Genomic DNA, 19,880 nt, shown 5'->3' on the forward strand with positions numbered 1-19,880 from the left:
TGGTAAATTACCGTCAATAAATGTTAACTTCTCTGCTGTCACAGACATAAAGAATTGGTGTTCTTTTTAAAGCCTTCATGTTTGAAAATAATGAATCCTGCCTTTTCTGAAATGGAATAAATAGTTAAAATAGGCACAATTCGTTTAGTTTAACACAACGTATTGTAGCTTCATACTCATGTTTATCATGGACCATGTCAACTGCTTATGTCATTCAAATCTGAATGGGAGACAGGTTGCAAAAGTAGCATTACACTGTTGCAGATGGTTAGGGCTGGACTAAATTTTCATATTTTGATGTACAATATTGAGACTAAATAAAACAGCTAGCTTGACAGCTTGGAGAGTAGCATGTGTAAACTTTTTCAGGCAATGGCTTAATTAATTGTATGCATGAAATGGAACTAATGACCAGCAGGTATTTGAAAGCCGTTATGCTATCGTGCCATCCCTTTCCAAGTGACCCCTGTGGAGGAATTTCTTTTTAAATGGAAGTCCAGTCCTCTATAGCATGTTACAATGATTATCTAGGTATGTGATAAACCAAATTCTGCCGTGCATATGTTTAATACTTTTCTAGGCTTTGGAACAGAAATAAAATCTATAGTTTGTGAATTAGGAATAGATTTGTCACTGATCAGTACAGTTCTTTGGTATTAACAGCCAGCAGCAGAGATCTTCTTTTAAAGGAGTTCTGTTAGATGTGTCCAGAGACTTCTTCTCGGCAACGAGCATGAATGTAAAATTAGATTAAATAGAACAAACATGAGCAAATGAACTGTGGGCTCTTCACCAGCTGCAGAAGGACAGGAACAGCATAAACTCAGCTGTGTTGGCACAAATTGCCAGGGATTGCCACTATTAAGCACCTTTCCAGCTTAATCTGGATAATTGACATTATACATAAAGGTCTCTTGTCACACTGGGAAATGCTGTAGGTGAAAAGGCTGTGATTTTAAAAGCCATAGTAAGGACTCAACAGTATATCTCTCTACCCTGGTACAGATGCAGATAATCTCAAAGCTATCAAATGCATGACATCTTTCATGATATTGTTTATCACAGATGCTGTGACAGCACAGTCACAGATGATGCACTGCAGTATTCATCATGAGTAGGGGTGTGCACGGGGAAAAAATTCGTTTTTCCCGCTTCAGGTTTACCCGAAGTGGGAAAATGATCTGCAATGCCCCGAAAGCCGAAGTGGCAAGCTGCTTCAGCTTCAGGTATTTAAATTGCTTTGGTATGCTCCGTAAAGATTCAGAACATACCAAAGTGAGGGGGAAGCTGCCTGTCTCCCAGCCCCCACCCCAGTCCCCCAATTAGTCCCCCGTCCTCCGCACCCCCACCCTATCTGACCCCACTTACCTGGCCATGGAGCCAGGAAGAAGTCCAGTTGAGTGGCGGGGAAGGCTGGAGCCAGCTCCTCTGCCGCCTGCACCGCCCCCTCCACTGCCGCAGCGGCCAGCAAGGCAGCAGGGAACTCCCCGCCAAACAGCTGACCCGCGGGGTTAAATGCCCCTTTCCGTACTGCTTTGCAGTGGCATGGAAAGGGGCATTTAATCCCCCGCTGGCTGGATCAGCGGCACGGAAAGGGGCATTTAAACCCTTTGACTCAAAGCTTCCCGAAGTGATACAAATCGCTTCAGGAAGCTTTGATTCGGGGTTTCCAATTCGGAAATCCCAAATCATTGCAGATCGAGTCCGATTCGGGTACTTTCCCCAGATCAGAAATCCGAATCACACCCCCCTAATCATGAGGTTAAAATGAATAATACTCTTGCATTTCTAAATAATAAATATAACCATGACTACATTCCATTGATTGTCCAGGTGGAATTATCAATATGTCACATGTTTTTCTTTATGGCCTCTGTGTAGTCTCACATTTGAGATCCTGCTCTGCTGCAGAGTGTTTTTAGACCTCCTGGAGCTTTAGTCCAGAAGTTGATATTTCTTTCCCCTCTGGGATAGCAAGGGCTAGACTTTCCACACATGCTCCATAGGGCAGGGCAAGTGCCTTTTTGCTCTTTGTTCTTTGCTACTGAGAACATTCTCTGTAGTCCTGCAGTGTGGGGGAAAAGCAAGATAAAAATATAAATATACATAAATGGTATTCTCTGACCACCCTTCTCAAGACCCTCTTTGTCTTTTTCATGGAGTTTTGATTAATTTTCCTTAATTTTTTAAGATAGTGTAGCCTAGCCACAACCTTTCATCTGCATTAGAAACCTTCTCTTTTTTGTGTGGTCCAGCAGCCACCAAATTTACCTGGGGGCCTGGGTTGCTGCTGGCGGGTGTCAGAGGGACAAGAGGTACAGCAGGTGCCATGCTGCAGCCTCGCTTGGCCCTATTGGCGCGAGCCCGGAGCCAGTGGTTTCAAACTCCCCAGCCACCCTGTCAGGAGGGCTGTGCGGGAGGCGGGCCTGGTTCCGGACCGGGCAGGCACAGTTTTCCCTCCGGTCTGGCAGCTGGATACTTAAGGGGCAGCCAGACCCTTGAAGAAACTTCTAGATTGCATACTTCATTTTGGAAGTGAATTATGCAGGTTCTCTCTTCTGATACGTTATCCTCAGGAGCAGTCTCTCTACTGACATTGCCCTCTGCTGCCATTCCCAAACATGGTCCCTGGTTGACTTCTAAAGGGTAGACTCCAGCAGCAAAAGCAAAGGAGCTTGCTACGTTGGCCTCTAAAATTGACATCTATCTAATGATGATAACTCTTACAGGGAGACTGGGTAAATATTCTTAACCAAACTCATATGTCTTCATTTAATGTGCTTTGGCCCAAGAATGACTCTTGGTATTGATGAATGACATTCCTCTCCACAGTCTCTTCCAGTTTGTAGTTACTATCACCAGCCTTCATCTGTCATGGTGCTGGCACCAGTGCTTTCTAGATTATCCTAAAAAATAATAAGAGGTCACTTGGTGCCTTAAATAACAAAGAAAGAAATTGGATAGGCTATTGCCATCATCTTTGGTAATAATCTCTGTCCCTACTTTGAAGATTCTGTTCCTGTTTTTGTGACAATGGCTTCAGTTTCTCTGTCAGCTTTTGCCAGTACCATGTTTCACTGTTTCCATTTGTGCTAACTCAGATTCAGCTTGTAGCATCAGTACTAGTGCTTTAGCATTGTCTCCAGAGCTATCTTTGACTCGGATCACTCCTTGAACTTCAAAAGAATCCAACCGTCTTCAGATTCAGAGCTTTAGTTGGATCCCTCTGGTGCCTGATCATACTTCAGAATTTTCAACAGACGACATCACAATTTATTTCTAAGCAGTATTTCCTATGGAAGATCTATGACTGTTTGGAACTAGTATTATGCATGGCTCAGTCACTAACTTTTGAGGATTCACTACCAGTTTTCCAGCCCATTTTTTACCCATAACAGCTATCTCAGTGACTCTGCTTTCAGCATTGTCATCAGTGATTCCTAAAGCAAGCTGCTTCCTCATCATTTGAAATCTTGTAAATTGGAAAGCACATACATGGTGCAGGAACAGGGTGATTCTTTTGTCTTCTAATAACCCACCCCAAATATGAACACATTCAGAAGAAGAAAGAAGCAAGTTTCATCTGATGCAGCTTCCATTGAAAAAGAGAACTGTAAACTGAATTTGATGAGCCCTGTCCCCAGTTATTTATTTCCTGCCCTTACTCTCCACATTGCTCATTGCAAGTTATGCACTATGCAGTGTCAATATAGTTTGTGGGAGTAGGTTTCTTTGTTGGTAGTCTCTTTGAAGAGCAAAACAATGTTCCAAGGTGAAAAGCTCTTGCTCAGAATGGCCAGACTTCTCTATCCAAAGGGAAGGGCAGAAGCACAAGCTCCCAGCATAAAGCTGTAGAATGTCACAGGGAGAGATTCTGTGCAGGTGCAGAATTCTGTTGCAGAACTGCACAGTTGAGATGGGCACGAACTGCAAGACAAACTAAAGTTCATCATGAAACGAGCTGGTTCATGCTTTGCGAACCAGCAGTTTGTGGAAGCCCGTTTTCCACAAACTTCCATGAACTGGTCTGCCGGTTCATTTGGTTTGTGTTGAACCTCAATACCCCTTTCCGTGCCGCTGCACAGAAGGGGACTTCAGACTAGCTCTGTATCTTCACAAACTAAGTTTACATGTGCATGTTTCTCTGGAAATTGAGTCTACATTGAGAAGAAAACTCTCAATATTCCTCAGTTCTGTGAATTTTGTGCTCCATGAAAACACCATTCACAGAACATGCATCTTTTGTATTGCTAGTTCACAGTGTTTATATTTAGGGAAAGCATGGTATATTTTCAGTGGCTCTTTAACCACAGCTTCACCTTTTCCAGTATCTACAATTCTTGCACTGTAAGCCAAAAGAGCTGCCTAAACTATGAGGATTAAAAGCAAATGAATCCAAGACATTCAGAAGAGATCATCTCCAAAAGACCTTGGCAAGGCTAATCCTGAAAGCCCTGAGCTGACTTTATATACCTTTACGTCTGTTTCTGGAATCATTAAAAAATTTGCTACAGTGTGGTGGACTGAGAGAGATGGTTAAGAGCTTTCAAAATTTGCATTAATCTGAAACTTATAGAATGGCTTTAGTTAATAGATGTTAATTCTTAAAAAATTAGAGCAAGATTTCCAATGAGGTATGAATTTTAATAGACAAGTGTGTCAGCAGGCACTCACAGTTGAAAGTGTGATTGCCACCATTGTACAATCACACAATGTTCTGCATCCATATAAGCATATGTTTGCATTCACAGACACATGCAAGCTTAATCTAACATTATATTTGTGCCATTTATTTTGCTGCATTCATGTGTATCAACGGACATATGAAAGGATGAATTGGATGCAGCAATGTACAAAGGGAAACGTAAACAGACCATCGCAACATCGTGCGCAACATCGTGCGTAACACCTAGTGCTTTCCACCTATATGTTATAGTGCCTACAAACTGGTTGCACATTTTGCACAATTGGCACACAAGTAGGGATACAATACATTGGACTTTTTGCAGACAGCTACTGTGGTTTTTTTTTCTTGCATTTCTGCTTGTCCAAGAGCTCTGGTGCAAGTGGAGATATTTTGTTGGATCCTATAACTTGAGATTAGTTGAAGGAATGTCCATTTCATTGCTGAAACATGCATTAAAACAAAAACACACTGCTTCTGCCAAATGCACTGAAACAGACAGGCAGCGCTTTGTTGAAGGGTTTTAGCTCAGTGGAAGAGCATCTACTTTGTATGGAGAAGGTACCAGGGTTTGTTGGTTGGTTGGTTGGTTTATATTTGATTTATATTCCACCCTCCCCACATCAGCAGGCTCAGGGCGGATTACAACTAAAATTTAAACTACATATCACAATTTATACGATTTAAAACCATAAAACATTTAAATACCATAGTAAAAATACATATATATAAACACAGCGGCACAATGATCTAGCCGACCACCTTTTTAGCCATCTCCAGAACAATTTGGCAAGGAAATATGTGAGAGATGGAGGGTGTCACTAGTAGGGAAGGCATGTGATGTACTCCCCCAGCTAGGAGGCACCGCCTCGCATCAACCATATGCCTGGCAGAACAGCTCTGTTTTACAGGCCCGGTGGAAAGGTAACAAATCCCGCCAGACCCTGGTGTCATTGGACAGAGCGTTCCACCAGGCTGAGGCCAAGACTGAAAAGGCTCTGGCCCTGGTCGATGCCAGGCGGGCCTCCCTGGGGCCAAGGATCTTTAACAGATGTTTATCACTGGAACAGCGAGTCCTCTGGGGTTCACATGGGGAGAGGTGGTCCCGCAGATACGCCGGTCCTAGTCCGCATAGGGCTTTATAGGTTAATACCAGAACCTTGAACCTGATTCTGTACTCCACCGGCAACCAGTGCAGCTGATGCAATACCGTTGTTATATGTGCACACATTGGCGTTCCAGTGACCAGCGCTGCCACATTCTGTACCAGCTGTAACCACCGGATCAGGTTCAGGGGAAGCCCAGCATAGAGTACGTTACAGTAGTCTAGCCTAGACGTGACCATTGCCTGGACCACTGTAGTCAAGTCGCGGGATGAGACATAAGGGGCAAGCTGCCTGGTCTGTTGGAGATAGAAAAAGAAGACCTGGCAACCGCGGTCACCTGGTCCTCCATCGTCAAGGAGGGATCCAGGATCACCCCCAGGCTCCTAACTCTCGGAGCTGGTCTAAGCACTGCCCCATCGAGTGTAGGAAGCCGGGGTCCCGAATCCACATTTCCACGACTCAAGTTCTAATGCCCAGTATTTACAATTAAATCCTTTAAAAGGATCAGATAGGGAAAGACCTTGAGACCCTAGAAAGCTTCTGTCGGTCAAAACAGACAATATCGACCATGATAGACCAATGATCTGACAATATAAGGCAGCTCTATGTTTCCATGCATATGTTCACTCACCTAAACATTCTTAAGTTATATTTACGCTATTAACAAAGCTCGTTGGGGGGGGGGAAATCCAAGGGGTCTAGAAAGGGCAGGGCAAGTGGGCCAAGCACTGCCCCCTCCCCAGCGCCGCAGTGGGGGGGGGGAGGCACCATGGTGGGCACCTGTGACCAGCAGTGGCCTGTTCGGTTCCATTGGGGATGGATCGGACTGCTGCAGGCAGGGAGCGCAGCTGGGGGGCAGCACCAGGTGCCCGGGTGGGCTCCTGCACCCAGTAGCAGCCCATTCTGGCTGCATTGGCACCGGATCAGGCCATTGCAAGCAGGGAGTGCTGTCGGGGTGGGGGGGGGTGGCACCAGGCACCTGGGTGGGTTCCTACTTCCAGCAGCCTGTTCCCTCCATGGGTCTGAAGGTCATGTTTACTGGCCTGGCAACGCTATGAGCAATAGACCTGGCCTCCAGGAGTACAGAGGCCAGATCTACCCAGCTGGCGGACCCCCTGACAGGTAGACCTGGACTCTGCAGATCCAGAAGCCAGGTTTACTGGACTAGCTGGGGAAGGGGAAGTAGACCTGGCCTCTGAGGGAATGTAAAGGGATGGGAGGAAGACCTGGACTCCATTCACTTGTGGGCAGAATTGAGCAGCTGGAGTGGTGGGGAGCGATGGAGCAGAGGGAGGTGGCCTAGCCCACTTGTGCACCAGCCAGCCGCTGGATTCAGCTGAATCCAGCAGCTGGCGGGCAAGGAGAACGCTGCCAGGGAGAGGGGAGACAGGCAGCAGGGCTCTGCGCTTGGTAGCCGCCCCATTTGGACAGCTGGTGGGCAGAGAGAGAGCACTGCTGGGTTGAGGGGAGACAGGCAGCAGGGCTCTGCACTGCTGTAGTTGCTGCTATATTGCTTTTATGAAGAGTTAGCTACTTATTATATTTATTACACTTAATGTATTGCACTAACCTTGTTTATAGCACTTGCACTTTAAAAACTGAAAATTTATAAAAATTTATTTAAGTGGATGATTGATATTGTTGAATGCTTCCCGTGGGTTAGTCCCAACATTCTTGCCAGGGCTCTGCACCTGGCAGCCACCAGGTTCCAGTGGCTGGCGAGCGGGGAGAGCACTGCTGGGTTGAGGGGAAGCAGGCAGCCGGGCTCTGCACCAGGCAGCTGCCTCATTCGGGCAGCTGGTGGCCAGGGAGAGTGCTGCCAGTTTGAGAGGAGGCAGGCACTGGGGCTCTGCACCTGGCAGCTCCCCTGTTCATGCAGCTGGCAGGTGGGGAGGGCGCTGCTAGGCTGAGGGGAGGCTCCACCACTGCCCCCCCTTTCTCGTGGATCAGCTGGGCATGGAGAAAGCGGATTCACCCCATTTTCTCCCAGCCCAGCTGAGTGGCGACAGATGAGCTCTGCCGTTGCCATCGTTGCCCATGGATCAGCTGGGCAGGGAGAAAGCCTCCTTGCCCAGCTGAGCAGTAGGCAGGTGGCCAGGCTCCACTGCCGCCCCCGTTGCCCATGGATCAGCTGGGCACAGAGAAAGCCTTCTCCCTGCCCAGCTGAGCAGCGGGCAGGTGGGTGCGCTCCACTGCAGCCCCTCATTGCCTGCAGATGAGCTGGGTGCAAAGAAAGCCTTCTCCCTGCCCAGCTGAGTGGTGGGCAGTCGAGTGTGCTCCATTCCTGCCGTTGCCTGCGGATGAGTTGGGCATGGCGAAAGCGGGTTCGCTCCGCTTACTCCCTGACCAGCTGGGTGGTGCGCAGGTGGGTGGGCTCCACCACCACCCCAATTGCCCTCAGATCAGCTGGACAGGGAGAAAGTAGTGGTTTACCTGCCTTCTCCCTGCCTAGCTGAGCAATGGGCTCTGCTGCTGTCCCTTGCCCGCACCGGCCAGACAGCCCCGCACCACAGTGGGCCGCTGGGCTGGGCAGCCCTGTGCCACATTGGGCCGCAGGGCAGCCCTGCGGTGCATCAAGCTCTAAAGTGGCAGGAAGGTCTGGGGCCTTGGCGGTATGTCTTCTCCCTTCCAGGCCAGGCTTTCCCGGGCCTCCAAAAGCTCGGAGGCCATGGAAGCAGGCCCACTGCCACACTAGGCCTTTCCAGGCCTGTGGAGGCCTGGAAGAGGCAGCAGGGAGGTAAACTGTTTTGTCTCCGCTCACTTCTTATCCCTGCATACTACGCATGCGCGGTATACTGCGCATGAGAAGGGATAAGGTGAATCGTCGGCAACATGGTTTGCCTTTTATGTCTTAGGATGTATTATTTGGCATATGTCTTAAATTCTGCGTCAGTAGAATATAATATGGAAATCATTGCTGATTTGGATGGGAAGCTATAGTAAAAGTACCTAGATGAAGTTAGACATTACGCCATGATTTGAATTATGTAGTATTTGTGCTAGTCCATACTGCCAGTGAAGTATGTTGAAAACAGGAATCTTGTACTTTTTTTTTTAATAAACTTTTTATTGAAATAAAACAATTACAACATACAAACTTGAACATGTACAACAAACAAGCAATTAATTCAATACATGGAATTCTGTTACAGAAGGAAAGTAAGAACATGCTAACCAAGTTATATACATTGTGGAACTTTACAGTGTGAAATCCTTGGACAGAGTTATTGTTTGAAGGATTTTTGATTTCGGCTGAATGTTATGTTTTTCAACATGTTCAAAAAACAGGAACCATTTTTCCACAAACTTAGAGCTCACCGGAAACTTCTCCACTACATAGAGGTCGTTGTGTGTTTTTTCCACAATGAAATAGTTTCACACTTTTTCCCACCATGCTTCAGTTAAAGGAGCTGAGTTTTTCTTCCAAACCAAAGCTATCTCATTCTTTGCTACTACAAGAAAAGATGCAATCAGTTCTCTCCTAATTTTAGGTATAGGTAAATTACCCCACTGATTCAAGAAGATAATCTTGGGGTCTAACGGGATTGTGTACCCTGTTATTTCTCTGATTTCTTCGAGCACTTTTCCCCAATAATTTTTAATAATTGCACATTCCCACCAACAGTGGGCGAACGTTCCTACCTCTCCACATTTCTTCCAGCACTGTGGGGAAGCCAATGGGTATATGTGTGATATTCTCTTAGGGGTAAGATACCACCTGTGCACAATCTTGAAAGATTGTAATTTAGTTGAAATAACATTTGACTTGAAAATGTCTGATGTCCAAATTTTTTTCCAGGTTTCCATAGATTGGTCAACCTTACTATCTTTGGCTCAGCTGGATTGACATGAAATCTGTTTTTTGTTCACCGTGTTTAAAAGGATGGAATAAAGTATCGCTATCATTCCCTTTTTTTGCATTGTATAGGAATGTAGTAACATTTCAAATTCTGTCAATGGTTCTTTCATTATTAACTTCAGACCTATTTGTTCTGACATGCTTTTAACCTGTAGATATCTGAACCATAACAGTTTTTGTTTCAGTTTGCGTTCTAATTCTAATTTTCCCAGCAGACCAGTAGGTGAAGCTAAGTCAATTAATCTTGTCAAGTTGGCCTGTCGAAAAATGTTTTGGAAAACTGGATCTTTACCTGGAGAAAACCAGGTTTGGTTTATGAAGAAAGAGAATCTGGATATGTCTGGAACAAGTTTATTTTTATATTTATCCCATGAATTCAGTATTGCTAATAAAAACCTATTTTTGTGAATGCTATTGGGTCTGTTTGTTTGCTTATTCCACATTAGGTCGTTAATAGTGTATGTGTCTATAAGAGTCTTGAAAAGGGTGACCCAGCCTGCTGTATTAGTTATAGAGATAAGTTGAAGTAAATTGAGAAGCCTGATTGCTGTCTGGTATAGGTTGAGATCTGGGAAATTAAAACCACCATCACTAGATTTCCGACGTAGTGTAGAGAATGGAATCCTGGGGTGTTTATTTTGCCATAGAAAGTTATTAATTAATGTCTGCCATTGAGTGAAAATGAAGAGAAATTTAGGTAAAATGAATGCTTTTATTAGTTGGTATCTGTCAAACCAGCTAAGTTGTAATTTGTTCCAATTAGATATTTCAATCTTGATCTGTTTTTCTATCCTTTGATGGTTTAATTTAATAAGGTCATTTAAATTGGAGGAAATATTAATGCCAAGATACGTTAGATATTTTGATGCCCATTGGAATTTATACTGTGTGCCAATTTGATCTTCTAAATTTTTAGCTATATTTATAGGGAGGATTTGAGATTTTGATTGATTAACCATCAGGCCAGAGATACTACCAAAATCCGATAATAAGGGATGAAGATGTTTCAGAGAATCTACTGGATGTGATAGATAAATAAGCATGTCATCTGCAAAGAGGGATATTTTAAGGGAGTCATTTTTAATGGGAATACCATGTATGCACGTTTTCCCTTAATGCTATTGCAAATGGTTCTAAGGCAATCGCAAAAAGTATAGGCGATAGCGGGCACCCCTGTCTGGTACCTCTATTTATTACAATTTTCTCTGATCGTAACCCATTAATTTTGATGTTGGCCGAGGTTTGTGAGTATATAGCCCCTACGGCATTCAAAAATTTTTCCCCAAATCCAAAAAATTGGAGAGTGCTACTCAAATAATATTTCTCCACAGAGTCAAAAGCTTTTTGAATGTCTAAAGACAAAAATAAGGCTTCCATTTTGTTGTTTTTGCAATGTTCTATCAGAGACAGAGTTTTGTAGATATTATCTGTGATTTCTCTTTTTGGGATAAAACCTGCCTGGTTGGGGTGGATATAATTGCTTATGAATGAGTTTAGATGCCGGACTAGAATGGATGTAAATAATTTATAATCATGGTTGAGCAATGATATCGGTCTATATGATTCTGCATTTAATGGGTCTTTCCCTTGTTTATGTATTACGATAATGTCGGCCATGTTCCAAGTAGGGGGCATTTTACATTCATTCAAAACTACATTGCATGCATTGGTTAAATGTTGAGCTAATAAAACCACATATTTTTTATAGAACTCTGATGGATAACCATCCGGCCCCGTAGCTTTGTTATTTTTTGCCAAATTGATTGTTTCTAAAGTTTCCTGCAGAGAGACAGGTTTGTCTAAGAGAGTCCTATGGCTACTTTCTAATTTTTTGACATTTTTGAGGGATTGTAAGAACTCCATAATTTTAGATTGATTAGGGTTCGTTGATGAGTACGAGTTCGTGTAAAGTTCCCTAAAAATTTTTAGAATTGATTTGGAATTGTGAAATTTAACCTTATTTACATCTTGAAGAAGATGGATATCATTCTGAGTGTTCCTCTGCTTTATTTTTTTCGATAGGGTTCTTAAAGCTTTTGGAGTATTAAACCAGTATCTTTGCTTGGTCTTTATTAAACTTCTATGTACTTTATTTGTTTCTAACGTCTCCAAGATTTTACGTTGAGCCGTTAGAGCCATATATGTCTTTTTATTTCCTGTTAGTTTATGTTTATCCTCCAATATTTTAATGGACTCTTCTAATTCCTTCCTGTTCTTCATGTTTTCTTTATTTATTTTTGATGACAAAGCTATAATATGACCTCTAGCCACAGTCTTGATCGTGTCCCAAAGAGTGCTAGCCCCTAGAATATCAACTAACACTATAATTTTCCTTAATCAACTTAAAACCAACAACTGTTGGTTTCTAATTGCTTATAGAACTTACAAACTGGGCCGTTATATTCACGCCACAGTTTTGGAAACTAAATTCCCAAGTGAAAAGTTCTATATATGAGGAGCAGTACTGAGACCCTCAATCCCCCCCCCGACCTCCATTGTATAGTACATAGCATAAGAAACATAACCATAAGTTATTCAGTAGTTTGAGACAGTTTGTCTTCCGCCTTCTATTAGGCATTCCGTATCGGGATTTTGCTCCCTTTTTGGGGAGAGAGCAAGTCCGTTGATTTCCTCTTCTGATTTTGCTTGCTTGTTTCCATGGGTTCTTCCACATCGATGCTGTTCAATAGTTCTGTTCCTGTGCTTAGATCTGTCACGACATGATGTTTTCCATTCAGGATCACTAAGATTTTAATGTGGTTTAACCATTTATATCTGACGTTTGCTCTTCTCAGGGCGTCTGTAATAGGTTTCAGCTCTTTCCTTATTTGTAAGGCCTCCCTCGGTAAGTCTGCATATATTTGCACTGGGGTGCCATTGAACAGTATTGATCCTGATATTTTTGCTGTTTCTATTATTTTCCTTTTTATTTTTTGATCAGGTATCTCTATGATGATGTCTCTTGGCATTGATCTGTTTCTGTGCTGCTTGGGTGTTCCAATTCTATATGCTTTTGTAATAATGGGGGTTGCCCTTTCCTCTAGTTCAAGATGTTTTGCAAGCCAATTTGTAAGTGTAGGTATTAAATCTTCATTCGGCAAAAAAGGGTCATTTATTCCCCTCAGTTTCAGATGATGTTGCCTTGCTTGAATTTCTAGGTTTATAATTCTTTCTTGTTGATTAATGATGGTATCGTGTATCTTTCCCACCTCCATCTGTGTGGTAGAGCTTACATCTAGAGCTCTGTCTGCTTTTAGACTCGTTGCTTGTAAGTCCATTTTAATATCTGCTAATTGTGCCGTTAGAGGGGCAAGCATTTTAGATATATGCTCCACGATGTCGGATTTTAATTTGTTAAGTTGTGGGTCTAAGACCATCTCTGAGTTGCATAGCATTTCACTCACGAACGAGGGAGTTCTATCCGCCATCTTTGGTCTCTCCCTTGCTTCTTTCCCGCCTTGAGTTTCTTTTCCTGGGGCCGAGAAAAGCGGCTGCAGATTTTTTACAGCTCCCAGTTCAATTTTCTTCTTTTTAGCAGTGCGATTTTTCATAATATAACAATTTGAAATTTGGTTATGTCGCTCAATTTGGAGGTTTGGGGGTTGGGAGCCCGCGATGCCACACCCCCGGAATCTTGTACTTTGAGACTGGATTTCTTTTCCTATTTTAGTAGCTTATTTGTGACCCTAAATGAATCATTCAGCTTCCCCTGGTTTTTCCATCCCATGTTAGAAAATGAAAATCGTATTTTTTCCTATCATGCCTAAACGAATCAGTGCCTTTTAAGAAAGCCGCTTCATAGCACGAGATTAAAGATGCTATTAAATGCATGACTCTAACAGATTTCTAAAGGATTAAACATGAAATGTGAAAAAGCCATTTTGGTCTTAGCTATTGAATATTTCAGGTACATTCAAGCAAACTACCTGCTGTGCAACTGAATGTACCAAGTTCATCCATCTAGAATGTGTTTACTGGACTGATTAAACATCAGGATGTGTGGGTTGGGCTGCAGTATTCAGTGAGTTTTCTTGGATTGGAAATAAAAGATAGAGCATTGAAAGGGAGTAGTTGAAAATCAGGATTCAGTAGCTTAATAAGTTATTTGCACTGACCACTGTGTGCCTACTAATCATGAGATGAAATTTGGTGTGTGTGGTGGGGGGCGGGCGGGCTGTTCCATGAAACCTTTTGCTCCCTACCTTCCTGTCTCAACAAATTATGGGAATCCACACCTCAGAATAAGTGAATGTTTGTGTAATTGGAAGAGGCAGCTGCTACCTTAAAGCAGGAAATCCGCATCCCAGACCCTTCCACACTCCTGAGAAAGCACTTGCCAAGAGAGGGGAATGGGAAGCTCGTGGCAGTTTCTTCGGGCAAAAATCAATTGTGTGTGTGTGTGTGAGTGGCAACTGTTGTGCTGAAAATATTTGGTATAACACTAGTACTTGCTGATAAAATCACTTCAGTCTTGCAATCCATTGTGTATAGAGGATTTCAGTGCTTCCCTATTCCCATTAACTTTAAGAGTAGCTCCACAGGCATAGTAAAAACTCTTTCCTCAGCTTTGTGTGCACACTTGGGGGCAGCAACTTCCCTGAAGCTACCCCCAGGTGCAGGTATCTGGCCTCAGGCACAAGAAACCCTGGCACCAGCCCTCGCTATGCCCCCCCCCAATTCTAGTTTGTTTCTGCTAAGGTTTGACAAAGAAGGAAAGGAGATGCCGTTATTATTAGTAGGAAATGGGCAGACCAAATACAAGACCGGATACAGGAACATTATGGCTGCTCATACCCACGCAGCAGCAAACGAGAAGCAACTGAAAAGTTCTGTTTCACACACTCCAAGGCTATGACTTTACTTGGCCTTCTACTATTTGTTTTTCTAGCAACCTGAGTTGGCTGTTTTGACATGCAAGTACATACAATGCTATATTCAGTTCCCTGCTGAGTTTCCGTTTGCTCGGAGGGAGCATTGGCCACAATCTCTCCACTCCTCCTTTGTTGATTTACTTCTCTCCTAGCATATCTCTGTAATTTAATCGCCTCTGCAAAGCAGCCTTGGAAGGTGCATGGTAAAGATCAATGTCATGATAAACCCTGAAACATGTTTTCTCCCATCAAACAAGCACTTTAAAATAATTGAGAACCCTTGTAGATGGTCTTAGGGGGAGTCACAGGAGAGGCACTCAGAATGCAAAGACTTGCCACTGCTCACAGGATTTGAGACATGGAAATGTCTGACTGTCTTAAATGTCTTTTTAAGTGTTACAGGGATCCAGTTTTTAAGTTGTCTCACTCTGGTATAAATCTGAAGCCAGTCAGAGATCAATTGTTGCACACTAAGGGACAGGACATTTCCTGAATTTACCCATGTAATGTGTTTACATCTTGATGATATTTTATAGAGCAACTTTAGATTTAAGAATTTGTTCTGGTTGGTTTCAGAAGAGTCTTTAAACTTTTTAAATAAACAGAATGGCTACATCTTAAGGGCTGAAGTATGTAATCTCACTGTCAGTTTTAAGTGATAAAATGTTGGAAAGAGTGAGAGAGGGTTCTTTTTTGTATGTTTCAGTGTTGTTGGTATAGTTTCTACCTGTCTTATTTTTATTTTGCCATTCCTCACTGGAGTGTATTGTTTACATGATTCTACTCTCCTCTATTTTATTCTAATCTCATGATAACCCTCTCAGGTAGATTTTATTGGCCAATAGTGTTGTGCCCACTGAGCTTTGTGTTTGTGGGTCTCCTTAGCTCTGGCCTGACATTATACCACACTGCCTCTGTTTTTACTCTTTGCATTAATGTTTAAACCTTTATTTGAGCAGCACTAAAACTCATCTAGTAAAACACTATTAGTGTCACCAGCTTGTCAATTTTGAGCTGGAGGATATGATCTTTTTTAAGTTAGGAGAGTGTTGGAAGCAATCAAGGCTGAAATCAGAAACATTCAGATCTGCCTTTTACAGTGAGCCTTTCAGATCTGCAAAATGAAGATTTCCCTTGATGTGGTGGCACTTTTGGAAGCTTCCAGTCAGGCTTGGGCTTTGCTCCAGAGAGAGCCATTGGCCTTGTCTACCATTCTGGCCTGCTGGATTTCTCTCAAGCCTCAGTCCCCAAGATTCTGGTTCCAGTCATCAGCTCTCTGGCCAATCTGATCTTTTTTAACCATTGCAAAAGGGTAGATGTGTCAGTCTGTTGTAGCAAAATAAAACAAAAGTCCCATGACACCTTAAAAGACTAACATTTATTTCAGTATGAGTTTTTGTGTGTCACCTCTCACTTCCTCAGATATGTATGGAAATCACACTGAGAATCCTCCGTATGGGACAATTGTAGATTCATTATGTGGAAAAAAGGAGGGAGAGATTCATAACTCAGTTAATCCTCTGCCTTACCCCCTGCCCCTTGTAACCTGCTCCATAAATAAATGTTGAAATAAATGTTGTCAGGGTTAAGGTGCCACTGGACTTTTGTATTCTTTTTTTAACCATAAACCCACATTGCTGCTAACCTTATGCAACCCAACAATTTTAGAGTAGCATAGGGAGCAATGATTTTGGGCATCTACATCTTCACTTCCCAGCTTGCCCTGTGACAAAAAGGAGTCCCAGCATCACTTACCCTTTTCTCGGCGCTCTCACTTGTGCTGCAGTTTGAAGATTTTTTTTAAAACAGCAATTGTCTTTTCCCATGGTTTATTACTTTACCTAAATCTCAGTGGAATAAGGCAAGATCCTGCCTATTTCCTGCAGCTTCTCCAAACTGCAGAGCGAGTGGAAGAAGCCCTCCCACCTGTCCTGAGCCCACGGGCATTGTAGTTGGTAGAAAGTAGGAAACATCAGTACTCTTGCCATTTTGTTCCCCTCCTAACATTTCCACCTCTCCCCAAGCTCTCTAATGCACAAACAGGGCTTAGGAGGCAGTGGTGGAGCCTTTTTGCACTTGTACTAATGTTTGGCAAAGATGATAAACATCAGGAGTCTCTCATGCTGGATCTTATTTTCCTCATAGCCTAGCACAAACGAGAGAAATCTCTGCCTCTTCTCAGGGTTCTCTGTGTGTGTCAGGGGATCTGGGGCAGAAGTTGGGGTTGGTAGTATGTGCCAGAGAGACTGGCTAGTAAACGACACCACTATTGGTGGACTTTGCTGTAATGTATGCTTCATGGCTCAGATCATCTCTCAAAACTTACCATTCATCATGTTATCCAGAAATATCACCACAGGGACAGATTATTGTTCCTGCAGAACAGATATTCCTCTAATCATTACAATGACACTTAGTCTGATCCATTGTTGGTCAGCTTGATAACTGTACAAATATGTGTGCGTGGAGGGAGGTCTGTTTGCTCCATTTTCCTCTTTGCAGCAGCTTAATAATAAAGTTGTGAATGTGATGGAACAAGTTGATAAGAATCTTTTGCTCATCTTTTTAAGTATTGAAAAATATAGTTAAAAACAATTTCAAAACCCATCTGGGCAGGAAAGTTTATACATCGACGATCATTATCCAATAGGTGCTTTACATAAAAATGTATGTTTGCTTATGTGTCAGCTGTAGTGCTCGTCATGCTTTTCAAGCATTTTTTCATCTTTGATGAAATACTTTGAAGACATGGGAAACCAGTTTCACTCAGGTCATGTTGCACAAATAATTAGTGCTGTAAAAGAAGCAATAATAGCTCTATAGTATCATCTCCATGTTATTGCCATGAATTTGCAGTGTTGAAATGCAGCACAAAGTGCACGTTTAAACTTGCAAAGTGCTTTCTTCCTTGGTGAGAACAGCACACTTTCAGGATTTTAAATTTCTCTACAACTGACCATGTATCTTGTTAGTGTCATTTGGATCCCTTCTTCTAGTGAAGTAAGGGGTATAATAGCTACTTCAGATTGGCATTTGATGAGAGCGTATGGTATTGCTTTCAATTTGTGAGCACATTAATTTTACTGTGAAAAATCCCAGATTGCTTCAAGTCCATAAGCACCATTGTTTATCCATAGGATGGAACAGCACTAGCCTCATGAGCTCGCACCTCAGGGAGGATGTTGGCAAAGCATTTTCTGTTTTCACATTAATATGTCCGGTGCAAATGAAGGTGCTTGCTTTGACTGATTATGGAGCTGGCATCTGCTGAGTGAGTTCAGCATTGGCAGTATGGTTATATGTAGTACCAGATAGGATATATTTGCTGCATCTCAACTGATGACACAAATGTATCAGGCACAGGCGTGCACTACTAAGTTTCTGAGCCAGAGACTTGCCCACAAGAGACTGTTGTAAGCTGTGATTAACCATCAGTCAGCTTCAGACTGACTTTATGAACTTACTGGCAGAACTACTTTTATGATTATGCTGTGTTGTTTCAGTGTTTAGGAGGATCCACCACATTAACCATTTTTTGTTTGTTTCCTGAAATACAGAAAAGTATTGATTGTCCACACATTGTGCCTGCCTCTGTAGCACCTGTGCCAACTGGGGCTTCCCAGGACATCATCATTACTGTGAAGAATGCTGCTTTTGTAAAGGTAATTAAATAGGCACTGCAGAAATGCGTGACTTAGCTTAGGAGGTAGATTCTACATTTGCGTCACGAGTCATAAAAAGGTCCCTATCAAAATGAAGTCAGGACTTGACTTTTACCTTTATCATAGCAGCAGAAATAGCTGTTATAACAAAGGACCTTAATAGAAAGCAGTCACTTTGGCAAGTGACTTGGTGGGCACAATATCAAGAAGAAAATGTGCCTTTTTTACAGACATTCTCTAGGGAATCTGTTACATGTAATGCAAGAACTTTTGTGGGATCGGTGCATTAAGTAGATTTATAAGATTGTAAAACTTCCATTTGAGCAGAAGCTTGAGGGAGGATCTGCTTCATATACTTGAAAATATTTTATCCATATTCCACTCAGTGAACCAAACAGGTGTGTAACTCTCAGATAGAGTGCACCCAGCCATTTTCTCTGCAATACCAAGATCCCTGTGCTTGGACAAGGCAAAAACAACTTATTAAAAGCAAGTGGCAGAATCTTTGAGAGAGATTGAATCAAGATTCATGCTTTGGATGGGCAATTTTTAAAGGAAAAGGTGTATTCTTTGCATATTTCTGACATGTGTGTTTGATCAGGTAACTAATTTTAGAGCTCTGGCTCCTGGAATACATTCAGGATAGATCATGGATCATTCTCGAGTATCCATAGACTTCAGACGTTTTATATTGTGGTCTTCTTAAAGCTCAACAGAACATACAGGCAGTCACAGAAGACAATCAAACAGTAAAAATGCATCAAATCCATTCACAATATGACATGTTACTAAATAACACATGTAAAGTCACAGTATAGCACCTTACATATTCTTGTATGCCCTGCCCAATGCTCCCCAGGTAGGGTTTTATATACTTTCTCCAGTAAAACGTTCTGCAGAGTGAGAGCCACAGCAGAGGAGGCTTAGGCTGTAGTGTGGACCAGCACGATAGAGGGCACCATTAGCAGGGCCATTGGATAGGATCTGAGTTGTTGCATGGGCTCACATGTGAAGACAGAAGACTTCAGGTGTGTTGGTCTAGATCATAAAGGCATTTCTGCATAAGAAGCAGCACCTTCAATTGAGCTAGGAAGCTAAGTAAATTAAGTCGTTTCAGAATGAGCTATGCAGTCCTACACCAACCTCGCTATGGTAGACGGGGTGGAGGGGTTGCTATTATTCTTCGCGAGTCCTTCAACTTCCGCAGATCTCCAGTAAAAGCTATAGCTGGTATTGATTGCATGTTCCTGTCTCTGGGAATTAAAGATAGACTGGGTATCCTGCTTGTTTACAGACCACCCAGCTCCCCTATAAGCACCCTTTCTGAGTTGGCAGAGCTGCTAGCAGGCACGGTGTTGGAGGCACCTAGACTTATTGTTCTGGGAATCAGCCCAGCTCAGGAATCTATAGCTTCCCTGGCAACCCTGGGCCTCTCTCAAATAGTGTCAGGCCCTACACATAAAAGAGGCCACATGCTAGACTTAATATTTTGCACTACGCATTTGAGGGAAAACCTTGGCTCAACATTGGAAATTTGGCCAGAACCATGGTCAGACCATCATCGGCTGAAGGCAAAAGTGAATATAGTCCCAACACCCCTCAAAATGGGAGGTCCACTTAAAATGATTTGCCCACAAAGGCTCGTAGACCCTCCCAGATTTTAAAATGCCTTGGGGGATTTTAGAATTCCAGACACAT

At 42.9% G+C, this 19,880-nt stretch overlaps 1 protein-coding gene across 1 annotated transcript in view; it reads left to right on the plus strand.

Annotated features, from left to right (window-relative positions):
* Positions 1–19,880, plus strand: part of PLXND1 (plexin D1) — a 216,653-nt gene that overhangs the window by 75,501 nt on the left and 121,272 nt on the right. Inside the window, exon 9 of the mRNA XM_054975821.1 lies at positions 18,078–18,182. Within this exon, the coding sequence (XP_054831796.1) occupies positions 18,078–18,182 (105 nt within the window). The remainder of the gene's footprint in view (positions 1–18,077; positions 18,183–19,880) is intronic.

The sequence above is a fragment of the Eublepharis macularius genome, chromosome 4, assembly GCF_028583425.1.
Source record: "Eublepharis macularius isolate TG4126 chromosome 4, MPM_Emac_v1.0, whole genome shotgun sequence".
Lineage (NCBI taxonomy): Eukaryota > Metazoa > Chordata > Lepidosauria > Squamata > Eublepharidae > Eublepharis > Eublepharis macularius.